Source organism: Zea mays, chromosome 5, assembly GCF_902167145.1.
Source record: "Zea mays cultivar B73 chromosome 5, Zm-B73-REFERENCE-NAM-5.0, whole genome shotgun sequence".
In the NCBI taxonomy this organism is placed as follows: domain Eukaryota; kingdom Viridiplantae; phylum Streptophyta; class Magnoliopsida; order Poales; family Poaceae; genus Zea; species Zea mays.
Window position 1 is genome coordinate 47,619,605 of NC_050100.1, and position 15,944 is coordinate 47,635,548.

Here is a 15,944-nt window from a genome sequence, read left to right on the forward strand (position 1 = left end):
AGCCAAATTAACATATTTGTATTATGAAAGTGAATCATTTATATTATAAAAAAAAGACACGAATTGCATGAACATACCTGGGCAGTAGGATGCTGCATCCCAGTGTCCCTGCTCAGAGGATCCTCTTCTGTCTCAGGTGGTCCCTGTTCATAATATATGAGTAATTGCAAGTTAGTATAGGCTATGATTACTACAATAGGTGGGGCCCGATTGCAACTATGGACTGCTTTCACATGGGTATCAGATGATCTTACCACAAGCCGTTGATCATTGCCAGGGGGGTTTGAGGAAGCCTTCCTCTTGCGAACAGTAATTCGTGGTGCACGAGTCGGCTGGCTATTGGGAGGGGACTGTAATTGTAGAAAAAGGGGAAAAATCATAATATTAATCAGAAAAAAGGAGTTGATGGTAATAAAAAAACACAATAAACTAACCTCGCCATCAATGCTTGCAAAGTGCTCTGGGGAATACATCATTTGCAATATATCATCAATACTTCGGATTGACCCACGTAAATCAGGAGGTGCTGCCAGGGGAAAGAATAAAAAATATAAATGAAGAAAAGGAATAATCAAGATGAGAGAAAACATTTTTTAAGCATGGAAGACATAGGTAGGCTTACTTCTATTCAAATTTCCCTCTTCCAGATCAATGTCATCACCACACAATAGGGTTCTCGTAAAATCTAAGCTGTCATCAAGATCTCCACCACTGCAATCCAACTGTATTTCTTCACTATCACCTCCTCCAGGTTGGTCTTCCGGTACATTTGAAGTAGTTCCTGATCCTCCATACAAATTTTAAAAAGTGATTGAAAGCACAAAGTGATGTATATGGGTAAAATTGCAACTTGTATGGTGGGTGGTTGCAACAATAATATTATACTGTATGCAATAAAAAATACCTGCTCCTGCTCTAGTGTCAATTGCAACGGGACTCCGTATAATTTCTTCACCATCACCTCCTCTAGATTGGTCCTCCGGTGCAATTGAACTAGTTCCTGCTCCTGCATACAAATTTAAAAAATGATTGTAAACACATATTGATGTGTCTGGGCAAATTGTAACTTGTATGGTGGGTGCTTGCAAACAATAATATTATCCTATATGCAACAAAAAATACCTGCTCCTGCTCTAGGGTCGTTCTTCACCTTCCTCCTGTGCTCTTTGGCAGCTCGCTTCTCAACGATAGCGTCAGCGATAAGCTTCTGAATGCCAGTGTAGCACTCGTGGTGAGCTTTTGCCATAAGGTCGCGGGATATTGTTGAATACTTCACATCCTTCTGTGCGTACGACTGGGCTTCACTAGTGCTTTCATCAAACGCCTTCAAGATGTTCAGCGCATCTGACTTCCTACTCCTTCCAACTAAATCAGTAATACTCTGACCAAAAGAAGATCTAAAGCTAGGGTACTGGTAAAAGACTGGGGGTTGGATATTGAAGGAAGCATGACCGACGGGATCATGGGATGTGCCAAGCACATCAGCAGATGTCCCAGTAGGTGCTGCTGTTGCTACTGGGACAGATGCTGCTGCTACTGGGTTAGGTGCTGCTGTTGGATTAGGGACTGCTACTGGGGCAAGTGCTGGTACTGGAGCATGTAATATTGCTAGAGCACCAATGGGGACACCGTAGCACGTGTCAGTGATACTTCTCAACTGAAAGTAAAAAAACAATGATAAAATGATAAATGAATAACAAATTGCAACTATTGTGGAGTATCATTTGCAACTTACCCTGAGGTGTCCAAACTCAGTGGTCCCAGGAGGAACATCTCCCCTGAGATCCATATTTGCTATAACATCAATCATCTTGGAGTCCAAGAAAGCACATCGAGGGATTGAAAAAGAACTTGTGTCTAATCCATGTTGCAGGTTGTCGACATAAAGCATCTGCATGTTTTTAACATTAGGTAAAAGACACATGGGTATTTTAGGTTGAATTCATATAATGAAAAAAAGTAAACCAAATTGGCACAGGTGCAATAAGCCAGTTGAAATAGCCTCATACTAAAATTATTGCTACTTTATGAACAACATAAATTACAAAATACATGTGAATGTGTGAACTAAGTTATCATAAAAAAATAAAAAAAATGCCCTCAAATTGCAACTTGTAACATATGACAGTTGTAACAGTAAACATAAAAAATTACTACTTGTGTAATTGGAAGAGTAAGTTGCAAGGGCAAAAATTGAATGTGTGTGTTGAGCTTACAGCTACAAAGATCCCGCATCCACTGATGGGTGCGTTAATGCCTTTCTCCGCAAAATCCTTTCTATAAAGACGAGCAGCTATGCTCAGCCTGTCTACTACAACTTTGCACCAGTTCTTGTTGCCCATGTTCTGGATGTCCTGAGTGTACTTCACATCATCAATCCTGATGCGAGTGTCAGTATTGGAGAATAGAAGACACTGAAATGCTGCCATGAAAAAGGCTCTCAGGCCCAGCTCCCCATTGAGAGTCCTCTTCTGCAATCTATCAGTGATAACAGATATATTGATACCAGATATGCGTCTATAAGATTTGCCACAAATTTGCTCCCCCAGCTCGTCCCGCAAGGCACGAGCATCTGCATCAAACATGGGGGGCGGATCACTGCCAACTTTTGGTAACTGCAAAACACACCAAACACTGTGTTCGGTGATTTGAATCTCTTTCCCACCACCAATCTCTAATTTCATTGTTTCTGGGTTAAGCTTCCGCATCAGCCAGCTAAGCAACTTTCTCGACAATAAATGTGGCTTGAATCTAAGCAGGCCGCCAAACCCCTTAGCAACCACTTCACTTTTCAATTCATCAGATAGAGAATTCGCAAGCTTTATAAACTTCCCAGGTGAGCATCGAATAGCGCGTGTCTTAGTTATACCCTTATTTTCATCTCCACCAACAATACCAACATTGTCATCACCAGACCCATCACCACCAGGAACAAACTCTGTGTCTTTTTCATCATCACTTTCGGCGTCTTGTATAGGAGGGACTTTCAACCTTAATCTCTTCTTCCTTTCCTTCAATTCATTTTTATCTAATTGCTTTCTCTTGTTTTCAACACGGGGAGAGCGACGGACAGCATGAGCGCCTTGCTGGCCTGTGACATTCTGATCTTGATCCATTATAAAAAACACTGAAAAATGGGAATGAAAAAAACATGAGGGCACAAACACATGGTACAGATCTCATAACCAAAAATTGCTAATCAACAAACTAAAACACACAGTACAAAAATAGGAACAAAAAATAGTTGCAATACACACTAATGCTGCACACATACATTAGTACTGGGACAGAATTGCAACATGCGACATAAGCCAGTTGCAACAAGACTGCTAAAAAAATTACTACTGGGACAGTTGCAACAGTGAATTTAAACAAATAACTAGTTGTATACGAGCACAGTTATAAAAGACAGTAATGATGTATGTGGTCTGAAAGTAAAAATTATACAGTTGCAACTTATGTCATGGACCAGTTGCAACAAAAGGTACACTGCAGTTACAAAAGAAGTGTAAACATCTGAGATTATAATCTAGAACACAAACTGCTTATTCAAAAATGAAATGTATCCGCATAAAATACAACAATTAATAATTCCAATCAACGAATAATACTAGTTGCAACACTTGGGGAAAAAATGGGGTTTACCTGTCTATTACCGAAAATAACAAAACAAATCCAAAAAATGGGGACAGAGAAATGGGAGAGAGAGCGGATGCGCTTACACGGCGGGCGCGGGCGCAAACTACTCCGGCGCGGGCTACGTCGACGTTCGCGGTCTACGTCTCAGGCGAGCAAACGATTCTGACGGGAGCGGAGGATCCGTTCGCGGAAAAGTGTGGAGGGGGGCGGAGCTGGGAACGAGCGGGAGCATGCGGGAGCGTGCGGGATGGACGAAGACGGGAACGGGAGCGAGCGCACAACGGCTACGGCGAGGGCTAGGTTGCCGGGGAAGAGAATGGATTGAGCCGTACGCGGGGGGCCAGGAAAGTGGAAAAGGCGCAGTCGGGCGCGGGGAAGTGAAAAGGCACAATATCGGTTCCGCTGCGTCGGTTCAGGCTGTGTGGATCGGTTGGGTCGGACCATGTGCACCTGGGCGCGTAGGTTGCGCCTGGGTGCATTCTCTATATTGAATGCACCCAGGCCCAACCTACGCGCCCAGGTGCACATGGTTCGAGCCAACCAATCCACACAGCCGAACCGACGCAGCGGAACCGACGACTGCCCCCCTCCACTATTACGCCTTTTCACTTCCCCGCCCCGACTGCGCCTTTTCCACTTCCCCGGCCCTCCGCGAATGGCTCAATCTCTTCTCTTCCCCGGCGACCTAGCCCTCGCCGTAGCCGTTGTGCGCTCGCTCCCGTTCCCGTCTTCGTCCATCCCGCACGCTCCCGCTCCGGCCCCCTCCACACTTCTCCGCGAACGGATCCTCCGCGAACGGCTCCCGTCAGAATCGTTTGCTCGCCGGAGACGTAGACCGCGAACGTCGACGTAGCCCGCGCCGGAGTAGTCTACGCGCGCGCCCGCCGTGTAAGCGCATCCGCTCTCTCTCCCGTTTCTCTGTCCCCATTTTTTGGATTTGTTTTGTTATTTTCGGTAATAGACTGGTAAACCCTATTTTTTCCCCAAGTGTTGCAACTAGTATTATTCGTTGATTGGAATTACTAATTGTTGTATTTTATGCATATACATTTCATTTTTGAATAAGCAGTTTGTGTTCTAGATTATCAACTCAGATGTTTCCACTTTTTTTGTAACTGCAGTGTACCTTTTGTTGCAACTGGTCCATGACATAAGTTACAACTGTATAATTTTTACTTTCAAACCACATACATCATTCCTGTCTTTTTATAACTGTGCTCGTATACAACTAGTTATTTGTTTAAATTCACTGTTGCAACTGTCCCAGTAGTAATTATTTTAGCAGTCTTGTTGCAACTGGCTTATGGCGCATGTGGCAATTCTGTCCCAGTACTAATGTATGTGTGCAGCATTAGTGTGCATTGCAACTATTTTTTGTTCCTATTTTGTACTGTGTGTTTTAGTTTGTTGATCAATTTTTGGTTATGAGATCTGTACCATGTGTTTGTGCCCTCATGTTTTTTCATTCCCATTTTTTCAGTGTTTTTTATAATGGATCAAGAACAGAATGTCACATGCTAGCAAGGCGCCACTACAACACTTGTGACCTTCTGTGACATTCCCTTTATGTCACAAAACCTTGAATTTACATCACATTTTGCAGCTTATGACATCTCCATGACGAAAATCGCTTCGTCACCTATCATGCGTGGCATTACATGTTCTATGACGATTCATGTTTTTCCATCATAAATTTAGTGACATATTATTCATCGTCATTGTTTTGTGACACACTTTTTTCGTCATTAAACATCTCAAAAAACAGAACAACATACCCCACGTAGAATAGAAAATGTCACAAAATTAAACACTAACATGACATGGCATAACTTGGATCTTACGTGGCATTCAAGTTATGACAATTTTGTTCATCACAAAACATTTGACCCAACCGAGGCCATTTTACTTTTTAACTATCGACATTATCAATGTAGCACATGAATCACAACCCATTATAATTAAATAACAATGATTGATCATCACATATACTTATCAATGTATTATCATAGATATCATTCATAAAAAACCAAATCTTGGAGCTACAATACCAAAATTTAGCATCACCACCATTGTTGTTTCTCTTTGTTGCAGTTACAAGAACATTTTGAAAATTTTTTGATGAAGCCAATATTTGAGCAACTCTTGGAGCTACAAGACCAACATTTCTACTTCTACGCATGTAGCATCACCACCATTGCTGCTTCTCTTTATTGCAGCTACAAGAACATTTTGAAGATATTTTGATGAAGCCAATACTTGAGCAAACTGCTTCTATATAGGTCTTAGATTCTTTCCCTTCTATTCTAGTCTCAGCCACAAGTGCTTCCATAGTATCCTATCAACAAGAATGTATAAAAATAAGACAAGAGATATGGATAAAATGAAACCAAAACAAACATTACCATACCAGAATGTATAAAGTTATCTCTACTATACAAACAATTACACACTTCACATTTTGGATGTCAAGACCTTGTGTAGCTTGCAGCATAATTCTATTTTGAATTGAGTTAGCAATGTGAATAGGTGTAGCTGATCACCGCTGTCTTTGAAAAAGTAAGGAACAAAAACAGTCATAACAACATAGAATGTTCATTATGGGAATACTAACTAGTAACTACAACCCTAATGATTTGTATGATTATGTTTCCTCAATTAGTAAAGAAAAATGGTATAAAATAAGCAAGTAACCATCAAATCACATTTAGAATGCAGCAAAACCAAGATATATGTGTAACCCTTGAAGAGGCAGAGAAATGGGGTAGTCTGCATCTAACTAGAATAGTAGGCGTGTTTTGCGTGCCTCACCAGGGCTCTAGCATTTTGTATTATAACATAGTGACCAAGTAATAAAATATGACACAAAAGGTTATATCAAAGGTGAAACAATATAGAGAGTGGTTACAGTACGACATATTAGATCAAAATATGCTTCTTACCCACACTGAAGTGTACTGGCAGTTCGGGTACCTGATAAGGAAACAGGTTTGCAAATGTGCATCCATTCACCTTTCATTACTCACAAACCGAGGCAGGGAGATGAGGGAGCAAATGAGCCTACATCTCTGCGGAGTCAAAAGAAGTTGACGCTGGCATCGTAGGCGGCGCCGAGGAGGTATTGCGAGCATGCTGCCCTGCTCTGCTATCCCATCACCATTGTCCCTGCAAGAATTACACACCTGAGATACCTCAAAAAGTGTAGCTCAGCACATGATCGATCTGATCCGTTGAGCTGAGAACACCACTTGCCCCTCCCACCTCAGTGTCCTGCCTCGCTGCTGTCACCATCGCTCTAGAAAGCAGCCACTTGAAATTATATAGAAATTTAACATGAATCAGTCTAGTCTTTTAGAACAAACGTAGGGATAGATAGATCGAAAGAAAAACCTCATGCATTCTAGGCATCGAGAAAAGAATAAAGCCAGACTTTTGAACTATTCCTTTTTTCATTTTCTTTTACTTCCTGTCGTGAACTGTAACACAAGAGTCATTTGAACTAACGACATTTCAGATCTTCTGCTCTATTCCATTTGTCTTTGGTGTGATGAACTGTCCTTTTTGTCAAGAATAAAGAAAGACAACTTAACCAAATATCAGTTAAACTACTTTTAGCTCTAAAAATCTATAGCTTTTTTTAGGCTGGACCTTTGCATTTATATATGGTTGGTCAGAACAATGGCTATGCCGAGAAACACCAGCTCACCAGCAATAACAAGCAATGATTTTAAGTCGTCCGACTAATCGCGATTATCAGGCTGATCGCCTGTTTGTGTTTGATTAGGCAGATGACTCGACTAGATAGGCTGGTCAATCTAGTCGTCCTACTAATCGCTGATTAGGGCGACTAATCATCCGCTTAGTGTTTCCTGGTCTCCTGGCTAGGGTTTTGGTATTGGGCCATTTTCACCTGGCTAGGGTTTCGGTATTGGGTCATTTTTAGCCCATCTACAGTATCATTTAGTTTGGCCTCTCCTTTGCCAATACCTAGTCTCCCAGCCGCCAAAACCAGCGTACACCTCCTCTCTTGCCTGACCTCCAGCCTTCAAACCTAGTTGCTAGTGGCTGCACCTGCGCCCTGACTGGACATCCAGCTCCGATGGCCACAGAACACAACGGCTGCTCACCTTCGCCCCCTGCTGGCCTGCTCCACTGGCGCCTCTGCCTGCTCAGCTGCTGTCCTGCTGCAGTCCAGAAGACCAACACCGGTGGTGGCTGTGACCTATGACAGAGCACCGGCGGCGATTGTGACAGACTACTGGCTTCTCCACTCTCCAGCAGACAAGCACCATTGACGATTGTGATTGTATAATAACATGAAAACATGGCATGTTCGATTGTGATTAACAGAACAAGCTTCCAAACATGTAAATGATTCTGATTGTAAACATAGCATAATAACATTAATGATTCTATTTGTAAACATGGCAAGTTAGATTAATGGAACAAGCTTCCAAACATGTAAAAATGTAAATAGACATAATCAATATCATCACAATGTGGATTATAAGCTCCTGAATTCTAGTTAGTTATATTAGTAAAATTGGAATGTCTTCCGATATTGTTAGAATCCTCTAAAAAACTCTGAATAAGTCATCAGCTATATAACTCCTTGTAATGTGTGCCACGGGCTAGGGCATGTGTGGCCTGCTCCTCACCCCACACTACCTATAATTTATACCTTTCTTGAAATAGCTACCTGTTGTAGTTGTCAATGTACCAAAAACAAATCTGAATTAGTTGACATTTCACCACGTTACTAGATATTATACTCTTGAATTCCTAAGAAAACTGGAGAATGGAGAATGGAGATATATGAATGGAGAATGGAGATATATGATACCACGTTACCAGAGAAATATGATACCTTTCTTGAAAACATGGTTCTGCAATAAGGTCTAACTATGAATTCCTAAGAAAACTGGAGAATGGAGATTACAGTGCATATTACATGGGAAAATGGCCATAGCAATGAGTCAACATTAAATAGAACACGAGATATTCGAACTCATCAGAGTTCACCTTTCTAACTCAGGATATATTCTACCAGCATCAACACTGCTTACGAAGACCAAGAGAACATCATGACAGCTAACAAAATAAATGCAAAACTTATATTAAGAGAGGAAATAAATGCACAAAAATAAATGGTTAAGCAGCTTACACAGTGTTAATCTAAGTTAAAATTAAATGGTAAAGCCGCTTGTAGAGTGTTTTTTAGAGACGAAAAATATGGCATTAGATCTAAGCTGAAATTGACAAATTGTTAATCTAATAAGATAGGGAACTAGAAAACCTTACACAATAGCAAACCTTAATTAGTAAGAATGAGTGAGATACTCTAGATTTCATCGTCATATAACCCCCTCAATTAGTAGCATGATGTGGACGTTTTCATTTTCCAATGATGTTGATAGCTTACCACTTGACATAGCATGCTCATCATACTTCTCACTCTGAACAAACCAAGTTTCTAGCTAGTAATGGTTAGTTTGACTCTTCACAGAAACCAGAGAGTTAGCCTGCATAGATTTGTTAAACCAAAATAAGGATTTAGATCCCTTCTCTATTATATGATAATTTTTTAACAGAAAGGGGAAACCCCCCTATTTCATTAGGAAATAGGAATAAAGTTCGACAGACACCAAAGAAAACATCTACTTATTACATGACTTAGCCCACTAGGCTAAACAGCAAAAGCTAAACATTTAGAACAGATTTGAATCTAAACGTTCTCAGGTTTCGCCCACTAAAAACCACCAGCTACCAAGAGTTTTGGTAAATCCCAACTACTTATTACAACCAGAAAATTTTAAGCCCATGATAAAAGAAAGACTGAATTATCAAAAGCTGTTTGGGACCAAGCCATCAGACGTCCTACACTTTCATCCATCACCAGCAAACATTAGTTGCACAAACGATTGTCCACCGGCGCCCAACCAAAACGTCGGTTGAAAAACTCTTTAGCCATTTTTCTGAGACGGGAGCTTCTTTCCAGCAAGATCTTTTTGGAGTTCCTTTCTGAAGAATAGCCCAATCATCCAACCAAGAACAACAAAGAAACAGAATGTCAGCAGCGTTATAAAGGTTAATGCTGTTAAAACAGCAGTCATTTCTAGTTTTCCAAAGTGACCAAAGCACAGCACTACAACCAATAGTGATTAGATTTCTTTCATAAACTTTGAATCCACATAACCACTTCCCAAACATATCATTGGAATTATTGGGAAGGGAAATAGAATCAAGAACCATCTGAATCACCTTCCAAGTAAAAGAAGCCACCTGACAATCATAAAAAATATGACTAGTTGTTTCAAGACAGCCACACCAATCACACCTAGCATTACCTTGCCAGTTTCTTTTACTAAGATTTTCTTTTGATAAAATCTTATCATTTAGGATCAGCCAGAGAAAAACTTTTATTCTCTGGGGAATTTTTGCCTTCCAAATAAACCAAAATGGAGTTCTGCCCCCATCTTGTTTAAAATGATTATACATCGACTTCACCGAGTAACCTTTTTTATCCAACAACCAGGAAGGCTTGTCTTCCCTATCCGCAAGCCAATACATTCCACAATCATTGATCAAATCTTCTAATTGTTTAGCCCCTTCTCCAACTAACCTTCTTCTAAAAGTTAAGGAATTCCAGTTACCACTCAAAGCCCAATTCACATTTATCTCTTTATTAAGAGATAACTCAAACAATCTCTTATACTTTATTGACAACGGGACATCACCACACCAAATATCACTCCAGAAACTGGTAGAGAGACCATTACCAATTTCCATTTTTCTATTATCACAATATTTATCCTTGCAGTATAGAAGACCTCGCCAGAATTGAGAGTCCCCTTGCTTCTTCCTTAAAATACATAAGGGCTTGCCTTTCATGTATTTTTTATTAACAATTGTTTGCCACAGACCCTCTTCCTTTTCAAGTTTCCATAACCACTTGGTAAGAAGACTTATGTTCATACATCTTAGATTTAAGATGCCAAGCCCCCCTTTATCTTTATCCATGCAAACAGAGTCCCAATTTGCCAGATGATATTTTTTTTATTATTTCCACCATACCACAATAGTCTTCTTCTAAAGATATCCATCTTTTTTAAAATAGAAGATGGTGCCAAATACAATGAGAGCATGTAAAGGGGAATGTTAGACAAGCTGCTATTAATCAGAGTCAATCTCCCTCCAAGACTCAGATACCTACCTTGCCAAACACTCAATTTTTTTTCAAATTTCTCTTCGATCTTAGCCCACTGAGAATTACTTAGCTTTTTATGGTCAATAGGCACTCCAAGATAGCTCATGGGAAGATTTTTAATTGGACAAGTAAAAATCTCAGCGTAAGCATCTTTATTATTGTTAGCATTACCAAAACAATAAACCTCGCTTTTTTGAAAATTAATCTTAAGGCCAGACATTTTTTCAAAAAGAATCAGAATAAATTTTAGGTTTCTTGCAAATTCAAGGTTATCTTGAAGTAAAAGAATTGTATCATCAGCATATTGAAGATACGCACATCCATTCTTTATAATATGAGGAATTAATCCTTCAATAAGTTTCTTTTCTTGAGCTTTTTCAATGAGACACGCCAGACCGTCAGCTGCAATGTTAAACAATAAAGGCGAAAAGGGGTCACCCTGTCTAACCCCTTTATGAGTACGAAAAAATGGGCCAATCATACCATTAGTTCTAATGGCAACTTTCCCACCTCTCACTGTTTTCATCACCCAATCACTCCATTTGTCCCCAAAACCATTCAGCTGGAGCATATTGTATAAAAAATGCCAGTTAACTTTGTCATAAGCCTTCTCAAAATCAATTTTGAGAATAATCCCATTTTGCTTTTTCCTTTTAACTTCATGAACTACCTCATGTAAAGCAACTACACAGTCCAGAATATATTTCCCTTTGACAAAACCAAATTGATTTTCACTAATGATTTTTTGAATGCAATTAGATAACCTATTATTCAGGGTTTTGGTAATTATTTTGTAACTGACATTCAATAGACAAATAGGTCTAAACTTTGTAATTTCCATAGCATTATCCACTTTAGGAATTAAAGTGATCAGACCATAATTGAGTCTTTCAATATCCAAAATTCCTTTACTAAAGTCATCACACAAGTTCCAAATCTCTTTTTTAATGATGTCCCAAAAATCCTGAAAAAATTCAGCTGGAAGACCATCAGGACCTGGTGCACTATTATGTTTAAGGTCAAAAACAACCTTATGAATCTCTTCAAAACTAAAAGGAATAGTAAGGGACTCTCTGTCTTCAGCACTAAGTTTTTTCATATTCATATCCTTCATATGAATGGTCGAATTATTAGAAGGCCCAAAAAGATTCTTATAGAAATCAGTGGCAAGCTTATTAATCTCTTCTTCATTCTCAACGAGTCTATCATTATCATACAGAGCATGAATTCTCAGACGTCTTCTATTACCATTAGCTTTTAGATGAAAATATTTAGTATTTTAATCACCAGCAATGATATTTTTTTCTCTGGCAATTTGCTTCATCTTTGTTTCTTCTTCAGAAAGTAACTTTTTAAGTTGAAATTCGTATTCCAACTTCTCCTCTTTATCCTTTTCAGAAAGAATACTAGTCTCATTTTGAATATCCAATTTATTTATATTCTGTTTCAAAATATTTATTTCCCTCCTTTTTTTCCCTTCTTCATTAATATTCCAGCCTTTAAGAACTTTCTTCATTCTTTTAACTTTTTCTTTCCAAACATCAATACTTTTTTTACTTCTAACTGGAAGAGACCAGTTATTAAACACTATGTCTCTAAAACCTGGTCTTAATTTCCAGCTGAGTTCATATCTAAACTCATGAGAATGCTTTTTTTTCTCCTCAGTTGTAAGAAGGAGAGGCACATGATCAGAAAGAGATCTATCAAGACCTCTAACCATAGCATTATGAAAAAGTAAATCCCAATCTGGGTTTACCAAGAACCGGTCCAGTTTTTCAAAGGTGGGGTTATCTCTATTATTTGACCAAGTATAAAGCCTATCAGAAAGGTCTAACTCAATAAGACCATGCATTTCTATAATCGAGTTGAAGAGGTTACTCCATTTACTCAAGATACCAGGTTTATTTTTCTCTTCATTGGTTCTAATGACATTAAAATCACCACCAAAGATGGTCGGGCCTTTACTTTTCGAACAAATAGAAGAGAATTCACTAAGAAATCTGTCTTTATTTTCAATCTGGGCCGCGCCATAAACATTTATAAAATTCCAAGAAATGTTCTTATACTTATGATGGATCAAACAAGAAATCATAAACTCACTTGTATCCTGACTAATAACATCAAAGATATCAGTATTAAAACCAACCAAAAGTCCACCAGATCTACCCTTAGGGGGGGAGGAGATCCAAGTGAAATTCTTTTGGGGATTCACAGCCTCAAACCAACTTTGTTCAAAAAAATTTTTCTTGGTCTCTTGGAGACCAATAAAGTCCACTTTGTATTTTGTAATGAGTTCCTGCAGAAACTCAAACTTTCCCGCTTTCACCAGACCCTGACAATTCCAAATGACTCCAATCATTATGGAACTATTAGATTTGCACCCTCTTTTCTATTGAAACTCCTTTTATTAGGTGTACACCTAACATTTGGAGAATTCTTTTTCTTTTTATTTCTCAGAAAATATTTTTTTCTCTTCTTATATCCTTTTTTCTATTGTGAACCAACATTTTTTCTTTATCAGACTCGCTATCCAATAACTCCTGAACCATTTTATCTATTGAAACAGTAATCTCATGTTCATTTTCATCATCAGACATGTTTACTTTTTGTTCAAAATTAGAATTGGAATCACACGAAATAGATCTTTCATTTTCCATCCTTTTAATTTCATCAAGATTCAAATTGATTTCTTCCTTGTTCTTTCCTAGACTAACATTAAGCAAATCAGCAATTTCAATTAAAGTCTCATCATTAGAGTTTAAAACAGAGAAAGGATTGGATGACGTACCTTTGTTTAGAAAAGCATCTTTCGCCGCCGCCCTTGAAATAGCTTTTTCTGTTATTTTAATGTCTTCATTTGCCTCCAGTCTGGTACTTTTCCTGGTTCCTTCCACAAGCTCAGCTCCTTTTCCCTTGTTCTTCTTGTTTTTTTCATCTGCAATTTTTCCCATGACTTCTGAATCTACTTTTTCATTCAGCATGTCATCCTGAGAGTTTATGGTATCCATTCCCATATCTTTGACCAGTACATCAAGTTCTTGCGAACTGAGTAAATCATCTTTACTTTCATTAAAATCCACATCCCCTTCACTACCTTCTTTTTCATCTCCCTCCTTTACCACCTCTGATATTTTATCAGATTTTCCAGGGGAGATATAAGACCCAATCATTTTAGAAGTCGATCCAGAATGATATTCAATGATCATATCATTTTCCTCTGTCATAAAATCTTCATTTTTTGCTTTTTTCCCACATTTCTCCATCACTGTTTTTCCATGTCTAGGAACATCAACCGAAGCCCTTTTCCCCAAACTGACAGAATCATCATTCCAACCTTCTGCATCAATATTCTCTACTTTAAAGAATATGTCATACAAATAAGGTTTCACCCCAACCTCAATAACTTCTGGAATCATATCAATACTTTTGACATGAACTTTGAACCTAACCATATCTTTGGATTCCAGTGAGATCAGATCTATTTCCTCAACTGCCCCAATTGTTGAGCCAAGTTCACATATAGCCTGGTAGTTAAGCAATTCCTCAGGAACATTTTCAGCAACAACCCAAGTAGTATGGAGCCTAGACTTGGCTTTTGCTTGAGAAGACCAAGGTATAACACTGATTTTAATTCCAGATATTTTCATTTTTAATTCTGGAAAGTTCACAACCTCATCTAATCTTTCTTGAGAAGGAAACTGCATTAAAAAACCAGAAGGACATTTGGTGGCTTTCCAAGTTCTACCCCATGGAAAATGGAAGCTAAAATCCTGTTCCAGATCTTCACACTTAACCTCACCCTCAAGCACTTTCACCAAACCTAAGAAACTTTTTCTAGGTTTTTTAGCAGCATTTTTAGCAAACTGAGAAGCATAAAACCCTAATCCATCAGCCGCCATACCCACAATTGGCATAGTAGGTTTGCTTTGCTTAGGCCAGACACATTTAGCAGTGACATGAGTTTCTTTCCTACAAATCTCACACCAAAGAGGCTTGAAACAATCCCTGGCGTGATGCCCTTCATCGCCACATTTTTGGCAAAAAAGACGACGACCAATATCAAGATCCATAGCAGCAGGATGCGTAGGGGGATTTTTGTTACCTGGATCAGCACCCTCTCCCGATGAAGAGATCTGAGAATCATTCTTGATCTCCGTCTTCACGTGCGGGGGTCTCAAACGCCAACTTAAATTTCTGTGCCTTCCCCAGGGAGGTGAGTTTTGTCTCTGCGGCTTGGGGTTTGGGCGTTCCCACTTCGTGTTCTTCCCTTTAGGATCCATTACAGCCAAGTCTCTAGGGATTTGGGAACCAATCCCTACTCTCGGCCACGGATCAGTGGAAGGAAGAGGACGAATAGGGGCAAATCTCCACCCCCCACAGAAACTGGATTTCTTTTTGGTAGGCAGCCGCCAAAGAGCAGAGAGGAAAGCAGCAAGATGAGGAAGGGAGCGAGCACCAACTAAGTCATCAGGAAACCCTAACGGAGTTCTCTGCGACAGCGACCTAGGGGAGGAGGAGAACTGCGGCTTGAGAGTGGATACGTACCCTGCGCAAGACGAGGAACCAACCGAGCAGACCAAATCCCTTTCTGCGCTAAATCCCTGCACGGCCTGGGTCGGCTCGACTCCGGATGTCCATCCTCGCCATCTGCCCACACGTGGAGCGGCCCAATCCTGTGCATATTTGGGCTTGCAGCCTTTCACCTTTTGGCAAGGAGGAGAAGACGGCTTCCCTCCGATGGAGTATTTCTTGTGGAACGGTCGAATGGGTGGAGGCCGACCAGGAGAAGGGGGAGGAGAGAGACGAGGCATTTCCCCTTAAGGATCATTCGCCCGTATAGCTTCATACTGCTAGTCTATTATATGATAATACTGCTAGTCTATGAACTCAGTCTGTCTTACTCTCTCGAATATGTGCCACGGATCATCAGAGATAGCAGATTAGCAGAATAGAAGATAGTGAGATACCTTCATACTGGCATGTGAGCCACGGATGCGATGGCCATGCACCAACGAGATGCGGCGGTCCTAGCAACGCAGTCCATGTGTTGCGGCTCTGCTCTGGCGAGATGTGGCGGCCCTGTCCTGGCGGCTAGCAGGTT

At 39.9% G+C, this 15,944-nt stretch overlaps 1 protein-coding gene across 1 annotated transcript; it reads right to left on the reverse strand.

Annotated features, from left to right (window-relative positions):
* Positions 1 to 9,216: 9,216 nt before the first annotated feature.
* On the reverse strand, positions 9,217 to 14,742 carry LOC103626305 (uncharacterized). The gene is made up of 3 exons (XM_008646696.3): positions 14,638 to 14,742; positions 13,632 to 14,541; positions 9,217 to 9,657 (listed from the first exon to the last, which is right to left on the reverse strand). Exons 1-3 carry the CDS (start codon positions 14,740 to 14,742, stop codon positions 9,542 to 9,544), a joined length of 1,131 nt encoding a protein of 376 aa, XP_008644918.2. The 3' UTR covers positions 9,217 to 9,541.
* Positions 14,743 to 15,944: the final 1,202 nt, after the last annotated feature.

What these genes read in the sequence shown, in the direction of transcription:
- LOC103626305 (XM_008646696.3), bottom strand. Translation starts at nt 14,742, where the DNA reads ATGGCGGCTGATGGATTAGGGTTTTATGCTTCTCAGTTTGCTAAAAAT. An exon ending in TGAAAGTGCTTGAGGGTGAG is followed by an intron (nt 14,542 to 14,637) that starts GTTAAGTGTGAA and finishes TTTTTAATGCAG; the next exon opens with TTTCCTTCTCAAGAAAGATT. An exon ending in AGATGCTTTTCTAAACAAAG is followed by an intron (nt 9,658 to 13,631) that starts GTACGTCATCCA and finishes GCTATTCTTCAG; the next exon opens with AAAGGAACTCCAAAAAGATC.